At 44.1% G+C, this 17,302-nt stretch overlaps 1 protein-coding gene across 2 annotated transcripts in view; it reads right to left on the reverse strand.

Moving 5' to 3' along the window:
- The window catches only part of REXO1 (RNA exonuclease 1 homolog), a 285,055-nt gene that overhangs the window by 9,540 nt on the left and 258,213 nt on the right, over positions 1–17,302 (reverse strand). Inside the window, exon 15 of one of the 2 annotated variants that reach the window (XM_077475822.1) lies at positions 2,777–2,897. The exons of the other annotated variant lie outside the window; for it this stretch is intronic. Coding sequence (XP_077331948.1) covers positions 2,777–2,897 — 121 coding nt within the window. The remainder of the gene's footprint in view (positions 1–2,776; positions 2,898–17,302) is intronic. 2 annotated transcript variants of the gene reach the window in all.

A 17,302-nucleotide genomic window follows, 5' to 3' on the forward strand; every position in this document is an offset into this window, starting at 1 on the left:
TTCCAGAGATAAAACAATTTTCCCACTCTACAAGACTCTGGTCCGGCCGCATCTTGAGAACGCCATTTAGTTCTGGGCACCAGTCCTCAGGAGGGATGTGCTGAAACTGGAGAGTCCTGAGAAGCGCAACAAAGCTAATAAAGGGACTGGAGGACCACAGCTATGGGGAAAGGCTACATGCATTGAATTTATTCTCCATGGAGAGGAGACGCTTGAGAGGGGATATGATATCGATGTATAAATATCAAGCTGGTGACCCTAGCATAGGGAAAAAAACTTTTCAGCGAAAGGGAATTTAAAAAAAAAAAACGCGCCCATTCACTAAAATTAGAAGAGAGGCGGTTTAACCGTAAACTGCTTAGAGGGTTCTTTACTGTCAGAGTGGTAAAGATGTGGAATTCTCAAGACATAGAATATACAGGCAAGTCAAAATTCATGTTTTCTTAAATCGTACTGTACACAGGCAAAAGTATTAATAAACCCCCGGGACATTCCCAAATAATGCATGAGAGAGGAGACTGCACCACTGTCAGCCTAGGAAAATGGATTAGACTGTGCTTCTAATGTCTTATCTGTTGCATACAAGCCTAGGGGTGACAAGCTACTGCTATTCCTCCTCTCCCTCCATAGTCACACCATGGAATATGGTCTGCATTTTCCTCTGCCTGGGGCTACCTTATACTCTTCTGATAAAACTTCCAATAAAGTGTACAGTGTAGTGTGCTGGGACTGCCATACGTCTGGAGTGTCTACGAACCATGACATGGTGAATGCTGGGTGTGATGCTAAGGCAGGATGGTGGAACAGCCTTAAAGTGGTTGTAAACCCTTACATATACCCATTGAAGTGAACAACCTCAGATGATACTCAGAGATTAAACAAATCCCCCTACATAGGTTTTACTTATCTGCAGTCTTCTCTTCTGTACACCCCTTCAAAAGAACAGAAACATGTTCAAATATTTATTCTTATGTCAGGAGCACAGATTGGGGGGGGGGGGGGGGGGGGCTGCAGTAACAGTGTGTGGGAGCTGACGGGAGGAAAAGCACCACCCCCCACACACAGCAGAATTACTGCACTCTGAATAGACAAGGTCCATGCTGAGCCTGTTCCCCCCAAACACAAACGTATCTAATGTGCCCAGAAAACTTCTCAGAAGTAACTCATGCTGATAACAGAGGGGGGAGGGGGGAGAGGGATGGGGTTGCACAGAGGAGAGCTGTAATGGAGGAGGCATGTATCTTGACCACATTTTCGTGGCTCAGCAGCCATGATAAATGTGGTCAGCTCTCAGAGGGGAAGTGGGGTCCAGGCAGGATCAACTAGGTACTGTAGAGCAATGTTTCTCAATTCCAGTCCTCAAGTACCCCCAAACAGGTCATGTTTTCAGGATTTTCCTCAGAAACAGCTGTGGTAATTAAAGGCAGTGAAACTGATCAAATCAGACAATAGGAGAATACGGCGTACTCTTGATACAACAATATCATAAAAAGAGGGGGGTGTGGGTTGAATAGGAGAATAGATCAGTTCTTTTTCGGGGATTAGTCCATGTAAGAAGAAAAATAAAAAACAATAGAAACTGTCCATGGAGGGTTGCCGGTTCAAAGTTCAGAAGGCAAGAAACTCTAGAATATACAAAGGACAGGAGAACAGCGCCCTCTAAGTGCAGTAAGCAATTATTTTTAATGTAAATAATAGAATTAATATACACTCACAAAAGGTGTGGTATAGATAGGCATATAGTGTCATCTGCTCTGACTACCAGGTAAAGAAAGGGGAGTCCGATTTCGATGTCATGATGGCTATGTCTCCGCGGTGTTGTCCTTCGTCTAGTCACAATGCTGGTTTACAATGCCTCCGGATGGTAAGGATTATGAATGGCGGCGTACACAGCGGACTTAACTTCTGGGTCAGGTCAGCGGGCGGTGCTTCGCATTCGGGACATGCATGTCCCTTCCTCAGGCTTCAGTGGCGGCCATCTTGGGTTAGGGTGTTATATACCCACACAAGTCTTATTCACATGTTTCATTACCATGGCAACATTATAACAAAAACTAAACTGGAAAGCGGAATTGAGCGTTGTGACTGTAGAGCAGATGCTTTATTACGGTCTAATGTTGTGGCATGGATTGACTGTATGTGGCTGAACTGTGTTATGAGGAAATTAAATAGTGCACTATTAGCAAATAATGTAATACTACGAGCGTAAGATTATATATATATATATATATATATATATATATATATATATATATATATATATATATATATATATATGGGCTATGATGGAATGAAGAAATCAAGTGAATATTGCGAATATGAGTAATAATGATAATAATGATAGCTATATAGGACTTTGTATATATGAAAATTAAAATCAATTGATAAAATTGAATTAATAAAACGGGATTCAATTGATCGTAACCTTACTATTAAAGCAGCTAAAATAGGATTAATAATGCGAAGCAATATGCTGAATTTTGATTGAGGACTGGAGTTGAGAAACATTGCTGTAGATGATATAAAGGGGCAATTAAAAAAGCAAAAGCACTATGCTACAGCTCCTATCTGGAGCATCATTTTTTTTTTTTTGGAAGAGAAACAATCACTAAGTAAAAACAAAATATTTATTGCTGTATAAACATACATACCAAAAATATAAAAAATGCTATGGGGGTGTACAGGTGTGAGCAGCAGAAGCAGTTAAAATACGTTCCTTCGTTAAATAATAACCATAACATTTTTTGTACCCCTGGAATGTTCTACTGATGCTTACCGCTATCCTGTATGATACGTTTCAGATGATCTGCCATTAATGAACGAAGTGCACGCTTGTATGGAAGACCCAGTCGATGTGGGAAAACAACAGCTGTGTCAACTACGGTGAGATGAATTAGCTGAAAAATATATATATTTGTAGATACTTCCAGTCAAAAGCAGTACATCAAAAGGTATCAATATAAATTCTTGATAGGTTTCATTAAAAATATAAGAGAATAAAAAAATATATGAAAAGATACTAGAAAATGCTAGGCATTGATAATGACCATTCATAATTTTATACATGATTGTCTTTATCATGAGACACTTATGTCCTTTCAGTTTTTGAATCCGATTTACTAAAATCGTATTTTATAACATATTTACATGGGTGCTGAGAGCAGTACACCATGAAAAACCAGCATCTTTTTGTACCCGGTAGAGACTGGTGTTTGCATACAGCCGGACTGCACCCTTCACAATTTTGTAAATACCGTATATACTCGAGTATAAGCCGAGATTTTCAGCCTCTTTTTTGAGGCTGAAAGTGCCCCCTCGGCTTATACTCGAGTCACCGCTGTCTGACTGCTCGATCAGCGTATCGAGCAGACAGACGGCGGACATTAAAATTCAAAAGCCGCGCCTCCTTCTCCGCCTGTGATAGGCGGAACACTGAATTTCCCAGCAGTCAGTGTTCCGCCTATCACGGACATCCGTTCATTCTCATACTACGGACGAGTATGAGAGGATGTCCGTGATAGGCGGAACACAGGCTGCTGGGAAATTGAGTGTTCCGCCTATCACAGGCGGAGGCGGAGAAGGAGGCGCGGCTTTTGAATTGTAGAATGGCCGCCGAGAAGAGCGGCGATCCTGGAGCGGCGATCCATCGGCACGACACGGGACGGAGGAGGCACGGGACAGAGGAGGCACGGGACAGAGGAGGCACGGGACAGAGGAGGCACGGGACAGAGGAGGCACGGGACAGAGGAGGCACGGGACAGAGGAGGCACGGGACAGAGGAGGCACGGGACAGAGGAGGCTCGGGACGACGGCGGCTCGGGACGGAGGCTTGGGACACAGGTAGGCTGGACACACACACAAGGCTGCACGGACACACACACACACACACGGATGGATGGATGGATACACACACACACACACACACACAGGGATGGATGGATGGATGAATACACACACACACACACACACACACACACACAGGGATGGATGGATGGATGGATGGATACACACACAGGGATGGATGGACGGACACACACACAGGGATGGATGGATGGATGGATGGACACACACACAGGGATGGATGGACGGACACACACACAGGGATGGACGGACACACAGGGATGGACAGCCATGTCTCACCCTCGGCTTATACACGAGTCAATAAGTTTTCCAGTTTTTTGGGGGTAAATTGGGGGCCTCGGCTTATATTCGGGTCGGCCTATACTCGAGTATATACGGTATTTTGTTATAGCTTTTCATGTGACAACACTGAAGAAATATGAAATAATGATCACATGCCTGACGAAAGGGTCCTGCGTGACTCGGAAATGTTGCACTCTCCATGTGTTGTGATCATGCAATAAATCATCCATTTGGACGCTATGTCGTTCCATGGTGTGCTGGCAAATCTCTTCACTGTGACTAGAACCAGTATCCAGCTGGTTGTTGCTACAGCACCCAAACTCGAGAACTCATCCAGCAATGTGTGCCATGGGAATGTGACGTATCACTGAAGAAATGACACTTTGCTACAATGTAAAGTAGTGAGTGTACAGCTTGTATAACTGTAAATTTGCTGTCCCCTCAAAATAACTCAATACACAGCCATTAATGTCTAATCTGCTGGCAAAAAAAGTGAGTACACCCCTAAATGAACATGTCCAAATTGGGCCCAACTTGTCAATATTTTGTGTGGCCACCATTATTTTCCAGCGCTGCCTTAAATCTTTTGGGTATGGAGTTCACTAGAGCTTCACAAGTTGCCACTGGAGTCCTCTTCCACTCCTCCATGACAATATCACGTAGGTGGTAGATATTAGAGAACTTGCGCTCTTTCATCTTCCATTTGAGGATGCCCCACAGATGCTCAATATGGCTTAGGTCTGGAGACATGCTTGGCCAGTCCATCACCTTTAACTTCAGCTTCTTTAGCAAGGCAGTGGTCATCTTGGAGGTGTGTTTGGGGCCATTATAATGTTGGAATACTGCCCTGTGGCCCAGTCTCTAAAGGGAGGAATCATGCTCTGCTTCAGTATGTTACAGTACATATTAGCATTCATGGTTCCCTCAATGAACTGTAGCTACCCCAGTGCCAGTAGCACTCATGCAGCCCCAGACCATGACATTCCCACCATCATGCTTGACTGTAGGCAAGACACACTTGTCCTTGTACGCCTCACTTGGTTTCCACCACACATGATTGACATCATCTGAACCAAATAAGTTTATCTTGGTCTCATCAGACCACAGGAAATGGTTCCAGTAATCCATGTCCTTAGTCTGCTTATCTTGAGCAAATTGTTTGCGGGCTTTCTTGTGCATCATCTTTAGAGGCTTACTTCTGGGATGACAGCCATGCAGACCAATGTGATGCAATGTGTGGCGTATGGTCTGAGCACTGACAGGCTTACCCAGCACCCCTTCAGCCTCTGCAGCAATGCTAGCAGCACTCACGTCTATTTCCCAAAGACTACCTCTGGATATAACGCTGAGCACTGAACTGTTTTGTTTGATCATCGCGAGGCCTGTTCTGAGTGTAACTTGTCCTGTTAAACTGCTGTATGGTCTTGGCCACCGTGTTGAAGCTCAGTTTCAGGGTCTTGGCAAGCTTCCTGTAGCCTAGGCCATCTTTATGTAGAGCAACTTTTTTTTCAGATCTGCTGAGAGTTCTTTGCCATGAGATGCCATGTTGAACTTCCAGTGACCAGTATGAGAGAATGAGAACACCAAATTGAACACTCCTGCTTCCCAAGCACGCCTGATACCTTGTAATACTAACAAGTCACATGACACCATGGCTAATTGGGCCCAATTTGGACATTTTCACTCAGGGGTGTACTATATATATATATATATATATATATATATATATATATATATATATATATATATATATATATATATATATATATATGTGTTTTTATTATTATTTTCTTTTATTTATCCCCAAAAAAGGTAACAATTGCATTTTTTTACATATTTTTGGTGAAAAAAAAAAAAAAAAAAATCGCAATAAGTCTATATTGATTGGTTTGTGCAAAAGTTATAGCGTCTACAAAATAGGGGATAGATTTAATGGAATTTGTATTATTTTTTTCTTTACTAATAATGGTGGTGAATAGCGGGACTGCAACTTTGCAGCGGCCGGGATCAGACACTTTTGGGACCAGTGACATTTATACAGCGATCAGTACTATAAAAATGCACTGATTACTGTATAATTGACACTGAAAGGGAAGGAGTTAACAATAGGGAGCTATCAAGGGGTTAAGTGTGTCCTAGGTTTTTTTTTTTTGTATAAATATATGGATTGGTATTAATTTGGGTTATCATCATCACAATGGTATTCACATGTATGGGTAGTGAATAATACATTTGCATAAAATTATTTTTTTTGGTGAATACGAAATTGTGTTAAGAAATATTCTCAATTAGAGAATTACTTCACTTTATATGATGTTGATATTATTAACATACACTTTTTTATTTTTGTTGTTCATTAATTTATACACATTAGGCAATTATGTTAGAACTCATATGATTTAGGTTCAATTAAGTCATAGGATCAACACAACTTTTTTAGGTTCACAGGGATTGATATAGATAAATACAATGATTTAGGGATCATTAGTATTATTAGTATTGATATAGTTTCATAGTTTCATAGTTAGCAAGGTTGAATAAAGACACCAGTCCATCCAGTTCAACCTGAGTGAGTGTCTACAATTGTCCCTATCCCTGTACATTGCACACTCACATCGGTCCCTACCCTCAAGAAGCCCACAATCCAAGGTCCCCATTCTTATACTAGGGTCAATTTTGGACAGAAGCCAATTAACCTACCTGCATGTCTTTGGAGTGTGGGAGGAAACCGGAGTACCCGGAGGAAACCCACGCAGGCACAGGGAGAACATGCAAACTCCAGGCAGGTAGTGTCATGGTTGGGATTTGAACCAGCGACCCTTCTTACTGCTAGGTGAGAGTGCTAACCACTACACCACTGTGCTGCCCTATAGATAAATATAGGTTCATTTTGAGGTAAGGGGTTATTTTATATAATTTTATACAATATATTTTTTTTTCCCAGGCCCATCTAAACTATATTTTAGCCACTGATATTTGCCAAATAGTATTAGGGAGAATACATCAGTGTTAGGATGATCTTTTTGGCTTGCCCTCATAGTATGCTATGGGGTATAGATGTTTTGCCCATATTCAAGATGGCTCCGTCGGCCGGACCTCTGTCTCATGAGAGGAGGACCGGCCGGCTTGTTATTCATGCGATCTAGCTTTGTTTTTTTGTAAGTGCATTTTCGTAATAATTAAACAAGTATTGACGTTTTTACACTATGGGAAGCTTCTCTCTCTTCATATTCTAAGCATATGCATTGGGTGTAAATGGAAATGTGGAGCATCATAAGGATCCTCAACACATGGATTGTTTGTCCCTGATTTGCAAGGAATCTGGTGGAGGCGAGGGGTTGTGATTGGCTTGATACCATAACGCTCCTTACGCTCTACCGTCTGGTAAGCGCATCTATTTGTCGGTGACGCGGCACAGTAGTGATAAGAAAGTGTAGAATCACTGTGGTGCGATCGGCTTTTTCTTCAATATATACATTTTTCTCGCTATGGACTTTTATTTATTTAACGAGTCAGGGACTGTATAGTATCGGTTGCTATTTAGCTTTGTATTGGCACAGCTCTTTTTCTATTTGTTTTTAATCCATGTCCTTAGTCTGCTCATCTTCAACAAACTGTTTGCGGGCTTTCTTGTGCATCATCTTTATTAGAGGCTTCTTTCTGGGACGACAGCCATGCAGACCAATTTGATGCAATGTGTGGCGTATGGTCTGAGCATTGACAGGCTGACCCCCCCACCCCTTCAACCTCTGCAACAATGCTGGCAGCACTCATACGTCTATTTCCCAAAGAAAATCTCAGGATATGACGGTGAGCACGTGCACTCAACTTCTTTGGTCGACCATGGCGAGGCCTGTTTTGAGTGTAACCTGTCCTGTTAAACCGCTGTATGGACTAGGCCACCATGCTGCAGCTCAGTTTCAGGGTCTTGGCAATCTTCTTATAGCCTAGGCCAGTGATGGCGAACCTTGGCACCCCAGATGTTTTGGAACTACTTTTCCAATGATGCTCATGCACTCTGCAGTGTACTAGAGCATCATGGGAAATGTAGTTCCGAAACATCTGGGGTGCCATGGTTCGCCATCACTGGCCAAGGCCATCTTTATGTAGAGCAACAATTATTTTTTTCAAATCCTCAGAATTCTTTGCCATGATGTGCCATGTTGAACTTTCAGTGACCAGTATGATAGAGTGCGAGCGATAATAGCAAATTTATCACACCTGTAACACTAATGAGTCACATGATACTGGGGAGGGAAAATGGCCAATTGGGCCCAGCGGTTTATTCATTAATAGCCGTGTCATAAACAGAGCAGTGCAGCGCTGAAACAAACCCCCCCTATTAGTAGTATATAAAGTCTCTCGAGATAAACAACATAAAAAGGAAAATGATACAAAGTGAATGAACAGTCTAGGATGGTACTGATCGACAATTCTTCATTCTTCTCAGTGGATAGAATGCATACCGATATCCTTAATCACCAGAAAACAGGTGCTCCCACCACCAGACAGCCAAACCGCTCACCTTAAAGAATTGACCCCTGACTGAACAGATAGGTCAAATGGAGCATTCACCACTGCCAGTGGTCATATACCAGGATTCAGGTGGATCAAAAAGATGTAACTCAGATGAACGAAGTTCACTTAAACAATGCAGTAAGGTGGTTGCAGTGACATTCCAGGGTCCTCCCGTGAGGAGATGGTTTAAGTGAACTTCGTTTATCCATGCTTATAATCCAGCACTAGTTGTAGTGCTCTGTATGCGAGTACCTGTCTTTTGGCAATAAAATTAGTTTTTGAGGTTATAAAGAGCATGAGAGAAGCTGCTAAATTCGTTGGCAATATCGAGGGGATTAGTAATGCGTGTCTTATTGGAGGTTGTCAGAAAGGAGATTTTTTTGTTAGTCAGTTGTCGTTTCAGCTGTTTGGCCATAAATGCGGTCGGTTTGTTCGCTGAGGAATATGATTGTAGCTTAAGGCGTTTTATATAGTATTCAAATTTCATGTGAAGGTGTTCACTAAGTTTAGACCTAAGATTTTTTTAAGTCAGCGGAGATCATGTCCGAAGGGGAGAATTTGTTTATGGCTTCCAAGGTTCGAATTTGCTGGAGCATGGAGACCGTCGTGGCCGCACGAGCCTTTTTTTGCTGCGCTCCCAGCTTGATAAAAAGGCCGCGTAGGCAGGCTTTATGGGCATTCCAGATGACAGCGTGGTCATCAACAGAATTGTCATTAGATTGGAAATAGAGGATTTCTGTGTGTATTTGGGAGGCAAGTTTATGGTCATTAAGGAGGCATGAGTTTAATCTCCAGAGAGTGTGCCTGGGTGACTGTGATAACGGGGCTAGTTTGATAGTGACAGGGGCGTGGTCGAACCACGAGATAATTCCTATACTTGAATCAGATATTGACTGTAATAAGTGTTTATCTGTGATAATCAGGTCTATTCTGGAGTAGGACTGATGGGGGGGGGGGGGGGGGGGGGAAGGTGTAATCTCTTTCTGAGCCGTGCATACACCTCCATGAGTCATAAAGGTCTTCGCGGGCAAGCATAGCTGCTAGGGCAGAGGGTCTATGCTTGGTGTGGGAAGTTGAGTCCAGTGCGGGGTCAGAGAGACCGTTGAAGTCTCCGCACATAATTAATGGTGACGATCTGTAAGGGGCTAGTCTGGACATGAGGGTGGTAAAGAATTTCTTCTGTGCGACATGAGGAGCATATACATTGACAATGGTTAGAGGACGGGTATTGACTGTGGCCGATAGAATTATATATCTCCCCTCTGCATCCTTCTCGAAATGGTGTAGCTTAAAGTCAACCGAGGCACTGACAGCTACCATCACCCCCCTTTGTTTCCGTGAGGCATTCGCGAAGAAGGTGTGAGGGTAGCGTTTGTTAGAACATTTGGGGGGATCAGTCTGTGGGAAATGAGTCTCTTGAACACAGAGGATGTCAGAGTGGAGATTAGACGCCTCTCTCCAGAGGAGGCTGCGTTTAAATGGGGAGTTTAGGCCCTTGGCATTAATAGTGGAGATTGTGAGGGCCATACCTACAGGAAGGACAATGGAAAAGGGAGGTTCAGAAAGATTACTGTAGCAAACACAAATGAAGAAAAGGCAATACAGTAAGTGTCAATTGCGTGCTGTGAAAACAAGGTATGCAAACCTCTAATAAAAAAAAGAAAACAAAAACCGGATGAACACAAAACAAGAGATCAGGGGTGTTAAGGGGGTAAACCGTAAGAGTACGGGTATCTGTTCGTGTGCCTAGCACACTCTAATCTGGGGGGTGTAAAGAGGAAGGGTGCACCAACAATAACGTTGTTGTTCAAGTTCAAAGAAACTAAAGCAAACAGTGGTAAGTTCGTATACTTGCAAGGGTCAGTCCGTCCATAACGGAGAGATCCATGTTCGGGCCGGGGTGTACCGCGGAGCTAGGTTTCGCGTTCTCTTCGCGAGGTTGTGTCTTTCCACCAGTGCGGCGGGCGTCTCTCGGGGGCAGCGGGAGGAAGCCCCAGTTGGTTAATTTCTTGTAACCATCTTTGGGGTTGAGGATGGGAATCACTTGCTGTTGATAGTTCACCAGAAGTTTCGTGGGGAAGCCCCACCTGTAGGCGATCTTTTTTTGTTGCAGGATGGATGTGACTGGAGAGAAAGCTCTGCGAAGTTCCATCGTCGCTGGGGAGAGGTCTGTAAATAGCTTGACATCGTTGTAGGGGGAAGGTAGAGACTTTGACAATCTGGTAGTGGCAAGGATTTGCTCCCTAATATGAAAAAAATGGATTCGGGCTAGAATGTCTCTGGGGACGTCATCAGGCAGGTGAGCGGGTTTCGAAATCCTGTGGGCCCGGTCAATTAAAATGTCAGTGTTGCTCAAATGAGGCACCAGTGTGGTAAATAGTTGCTGTAGGTATGGAACAATGTCCGGTGGCTTGACGGATTCCGGAACCCCTCTGAATTTAATATTATTGCGCCTGGCACGATCTTCCAAGTCCGCCATTTTTAACTTTAGACGATGAATTTCTGCGGAGTGATGGTCATGTGCATCCAAAAGCTCATTGTGAGCTTTGGAGTAGTCTTGAAACGTCTCCTCTATGGTGTCTGTTCTCTCTTCCAGACAATCCACTCTGTCGTGTATCTGGGACATAGAGAATTGTAGTTCTCTGTGGACATCCTTTTGGAGGGTGAGCAGCATGGTTTTTAGCGTGGCTTCAGATACTGGATTATCTGATACTGGGACTGCTGCAAGAGAGGGGGTTTGGTCTGCATTCTGTCCACCTGCTACAACTGCAGACCAAAGCTGCTTCTTTGCATGAGGTTCCTTACCTGGGGATTGTGCAGGGGAAGAGGCCAATCTCCTACCTCTATCTGCGTGAGGTGTACCCTGCGGCCTAGGTAGCGGTGGCAGGGTGTCCATCTCGGCCCCTTGGAGAGTGGAGCTTTCCTCTTCTGCGCGGAGAGGACGCGGTTGCCCGGTGGAGCGTTGAGGGCTGGGAGAAGACCTGCGAGAGCTCCCTGAGTCGGCACCATCTTGGGCCTCCTGCATGGCGGCGGACGTGTAGTAATGAGTGAGGCGGCGCGGCGCAGGGGGTTTCTGTCGCTTCTTCGACATGCCCCGGAGTCCGGATGTGTTTCCCAGTCAAGGCGGTATGCCTATTCGGGGTGTGCAGTAGCTGTGAGTAGCTCGTCTCCCCGCTATGGAATGGAGCTGCTGACTCAGGCGGCCATCTCAATTAGGGGCTAGCCATGCCTCTGGATTATTTTGGATTAAGGCCTACACCCTGTGGAGCTGTGGCAATATGGGCTATGAAAGACTAGGTGTAGCAGGGTGTAGCAAGATGGCCACCAGGCTCCAATGTAGGCCGAAGCCAGGGCCTTGCCCGGAGAGTGCTGCCAGAGATGATTTTTGCCTGGTGCAGTGGGATACGGGTAACAATGACCCAGTCCTTAGAAATCCGTGGAGGTGTCCCAGCAGGGAATTCTTCTGAGGAGGTGGGGAGAGGGGGAGAGAATTGGAGGGGAGCAGGCAAATAAAAAGTTCAAGTTCAAATATCCCCACAGGGGACTCACCAGGCCGGAGGGGTGCGGAGCTGAGGGTCCCAGGAGGTTCCTACATGCAGCGGTGCAGCGGCTCGGCGGTTGGGTATGTTCGTTCCGGGACGTCCGGATCCGCCGCCGGGTAGCACCGTAGGAAAGTCCGGGGATTCTGGAGGCCTAGTAGGCCGCAAGATGGCATCCGGCGAGGCGGCCCCCAGCGGCCGAAACGGGCTGAATCCTGCGGTTCCCGAGCGGATTAAAGCTCCCAAAAGTATCCAGGCTTGCGGGGATTCGTCCGAGGATCAGGGTAAGATAGTTTGTGGGCACCTAGGGCAATCTGGAGCAGAGGATGGCGTTAGATTATCAGAGGCCTGGCGGAGCTCTGCTAAAAAGCGTCCGTCCTCGGTTCCGGCCGGCCACGCCCCCCCCCCCCCATAAAATTAGTTTTTATATCTATACGGTCTGCACTATATATATATTTTTCTATTTTATAATGTCCATATGGGGAGTTTGAGCCATCATTGATAACAACGCTGTGATATCCAAGGAGCTGAGTTACATCTTTTTGATCCACCTGAATCCTGGTATATGACCACTGGCAGTGGTGAATGCTCCATTTGACCTATCTGTTCAGTCAGGGGTCAATTCTTTAAGGTGAGCGGTTTGGCTGTCTGGTGGTGGGAGCACCTGTTTTCTGGTGATTAAGGATATCAGTATGCATTCTATCCACTGAAGGATTGTCGATCAGTACCATCATAGACTGTTCATTCACTTTGTATAATTTAACTTTTTATGTTGTTGTTTATCTCGAGAGACTTTATATAGTACTAATAGGGGGGTTTGTTTCAGCGCTGCACTGCTCTGTTTATGATGTTTCTTTGAGGTTTTTGTTATATTTACCTTTAGTGTTCAGCTGCTCCATTACTTATACTTTAAACAGAAAGTTTTTGTTTTGCGCTGACTGATTTTGCATTCAATACGGTGATCCAATTAATAGCTGTGTGTTGCATTAGTTTGAGGGGACAGCAAATTTACAATTATGCAAGATGTGCACTCACTACTTTACATTGTAGCAAAGTGTAATTTCTTCAGTGTTGTCACATGAAAAGATATAATAAAAATATTTACAAAAATGTGAGGGCTGTACTCACTTTTGTAAAATACTGTATATATAAAATCCCTCAAAACAAGAATATGTGAATATTCAAATACTCAGGTGATACACAACCAAGTGTCCCTTATTCAAAATCCCAATTTCAAGTGTGAAAAAAAATGGCAGACCTTCTGCCAAACTCAAAGACATCAAAGGATTATTGTGAAAATACCTACTCCCAGCATTACAAACAAAAAATAATTCAATCTATCACCAACTAGAAATCAAGTGTTACTGGATCTACTGATTACCAACAATACAGACCTGATCACGGATGTGGAAATACGGGGCAATTTAGAGAACAGCGATCACAGGTCAATTGGCTTCCGTATAAATTACACAAATAGGAAACATAAGGGGAATACAAAGACACTGAATTTCAAAAGAGCCAACTTCCCTAAACTATGACTCTTACTAGAAGGCATAAATTGGGATAAAATCTTAGGAACAAAGAACACGGATGAGAGATGGGTTTGCTTTAAGAGCATATTAAATAAGGGCATTAGCCAATGCATCCCATTGGGTAATAAATTTAAAAGAGTGAACAAAAGTCCTGGATGGCTTAACTCCAATGTAAAATGCATATTATATATATATATATATATATATATATATATATATATATATATATATATATATAAAGAGAAGCCCTTCAAAAAATACAAGGTTGAGGGATCATCAGCATACAGACTTTATAAAGAATGCAACAAGAAATGTAAGGGTGCTTATAAGGACGGCCAAGATAGAACATGAAAGACACATAGCAGAGGAGAGCAAAAAAAAAATCCCAAGAAAATTTTTAAGTATGTAAACAGTAAAAAAGGGAGGACAGACCATATTTGCCCCATAAAGAATGAGGAAGGACAGCTGGTTACAAAGGATGGGGAGATGGCACGGGTATTGAATTAATTATTCTCCTCAGTCTTCACAAGGGATGGGGGGGGGGGGGGGCGCTTCAGTAACCAAAATTGCAGTGTTCATCCTCCTGACATCACAGGAAGCACCTCCATGGTTAACAGAGGACACAATTAAAATTAGACTTGGGAAACTTAACATTAATAAATCACCAGGACCAGATGGCTAGCACCCGTAGGGAACTTGGTCAAGTAATTGTCAGACCATTGTTCCTAATTTTTACTGACAGTCTACTGACTGGAATGGTACCAGCTGATTGGAGAAAAGCCAATGTAGCACCAATATTTAAAAAGGGCCCAAAATACATCACTGGGAATTACAGACCAGTTAGCCTAACATCAATAGGACGATAAGGGACTATATACAAGATTTTAGTAATGAGAACAGGATCATTAGCAGTAATCAGCCAGAATTCATGAATAATTGTTCTTGCCAAAACAATCTACTAACCTTCTATGAGGAGGTGAGTTGCCAGCTAAAGGAAGGCCTGTAGACGTGGTGTATCTGGATTTTGCAAAAGCATTTGACACAGTTCTCCATAAAAGTTGACTGTACAAAATAAGGTCCGTTGGCATGGACCATAGGGTGAGTACATGGATTGAAAACTGGCTACAAGGGCGAGTTCAGTGGGTGGTGATAAATGGGGTGTACTCTGAATGGTCAGAGGTGGGTAGTGGGGTCCCCCAGGGTTCTGTGCTGGGACAAATCATTTAATTCCACCTGGAGGATGGGGTAAACAGTTCAATCTCTGTATTTGCATACGATACCAAGCTAAGCAGGACAATAACTTCTCTGCAGGATTTGGAAACCTTGCAAAAAGATTTGAACAAATTAATGGGGTGGGCAACTACATGGAAAATGAGGTTCAATGTAGAATTTTTTTTTTTAAATAATGCATTTGGATGGCAAAAATATGACTGCAATCTATATACTCGGGGGAGAACCTCTGGGGAAATCTAGGATGGAAAAGGACCTGGGGGTCCTAGTAGATGATAGGCTCAGTAATGGCACGCAATGCCGGGGGGGGGCGTGGCCGGAATGGAGGTGTGTGAGTGAGAGCGAGATGAGAGTGCCTGGGCTCTCTGCCTTTAACTCCTCTCGTCCCCTCTGATCGGGAGGATGTGTGCCGCCTGTGGGGGTCATTCTTTCTACTGCTTGACCTCCTTGCTCTCATTTTGCATCAAGTCCCGCAGACCTGGGGGCGATTGTGGCGCCTGTCACCGCTTATCTTCGTGGAAGCCGTTGGAAGTAACCGAAAATACCCGAGGGAGATCCCGTTGCCTGACTCGGGTTACCGCGAGATTTTGAACGAGTACCCGAAGGAGCCCGAAGACAAGCTGGAAAGGGCTCGCTGCTGATTCGAGCTGACGCGAGACCCTCCACAGCGTTTGGTGGAGCGGGATCATTTTAGTCAACTGGCGAGCTTATCCACTATGAAAGATACGGCTTAAACCACGAGGCATGCTGGACATGAGATCGATATCGGCTGGGAGCAGCGGAACGACTGGACAGAGTATAGCCTAAACGATCAGCCCTGGCAGTGGTAATCGGGGGAGTGAGGAGGGGGAGAGGTGAAGGTTGGGGACTTTGGACTATGGTCATTGTTAACGCTTGAAAGCAGGAAAGTGACCTAGCATTTTTTCATCCTTGGGACGTTTTCCTCCCTCCCCTTCTTCCCCCCCCTTAACGGTTGCTTTGATGGAGTTCTAGCTCAAGGACATAACATGCCCATGATTATGCTGCTGCATTGATTGGAGAAGGGGTTAGGTAAAGAACTGAGCAAAATAAATCAATAAAGCAGTGGCTGCTGCATCTCCCTCTCCCTTCCTTCTCCCCTAGTGGACTGCTCGGCCCCTATCCTTATCCCTATCAATTGCTGTTTTCTGTCCTGTTGCATGGCTTTGCTATACTGTTGTACACTGCAATATTACTACTTTGCTGATTTAGTTTATACCACGTGGATATTACCATGCTTGGTAAAAGAGCTGTGGAGGATGCACCACATGGGGAGGGGAATCAAAAAACACGTGCAGCCAAGGAAAAATTAAATCAAGCTTCTGCGGCAGCAAAACTTGAGCATTTTGCCCATGCGACCTCCCCTGGCAGGAAAGGACATTACAATCCAAAAGGGCAAACAAAGTCGCAGGGGATAACTGGCGATAGCAGAAGCACGGGCAACTTGGTTTCAGATCCTGCTACCCCATCTTTAGGGGGGGGGTGGGTGGGCTACCCTTGGGGGAGAGTAAGACGATCTATAGCTCTGAGGGTCCGCCACAACCCCTTGTGACAAGGGCTGGTGAACCCACGCTGCGAGAGATACTGCAGGCAGTTAACGAATGCAAGGACTTTATCTCTGGTCTTGATAATCAATTAAGTAATATTAAAAATGAATTGCATTCTATGAGTCAACTATTGAGTAATACTTTTGATAGAACGATTGAACTTGAGGGAAGACTAAGTACGGTGGAGGACGAGCTCTCCCCTTTACGGCAAAAAATAATTGGACTCCAGAAACAAATTGCTATACAGGCAGCAAAAATGGATGACATGGACAATAGGAATCGCAGGAATAACGTGCGTTTAATTGGCCTGCCAGAGGGAAGTGAGGGCTCTAACCCCATCACTTTTTTGGAGAGTTGGTTTAAGGAGTTATTGGGAGATGTCCCCTTCTCCCCACTATTTTCTATTGAAAGGGCCCACAGAGTCCCCTTTAGATCTCGATCATCAGAGGATCGCTGTAGGCCATTGATATTGAAATTTGTTAATTACAATGATCGAATGATTCTGATGCGAAGAACTAGAGAATTAGGAAACATCTTTTATAAAGGGACTAGAGTATCATTTTATCCGGATTTTTCATTGGACTTGCAGAAACAGAGGGCTGAGTTTATTCCCATCAAGCGCATTTTGCAAAAACATAAGATGACTATGCATTATTGTACCCTGCCCGTATACGAGTGTTTGCCTTGGACTCAACCTTGTTTTTTAATTCCCCGTTGGAGGTCGCAAACTGGTTGGAGGAACACAAAAAAACCATGTAGAATTATTTAGTATTGG

This window comes from Lithobates pipiens, unplaced genomic scaffold (genome assembly GCF_037356315.1).
Source record: "Lithobates pipiens isolate NorthernLeopardFrog02 unplaced genomic scaffold, aLitPip1_a1.2 Scaffold_13, whole genome shotgun sequence".
NCBI lineage: Eukaryota > Metazoa > Chordata > Amphibia > Anura > Ranidae > Lithobates > Lithobates pipiens.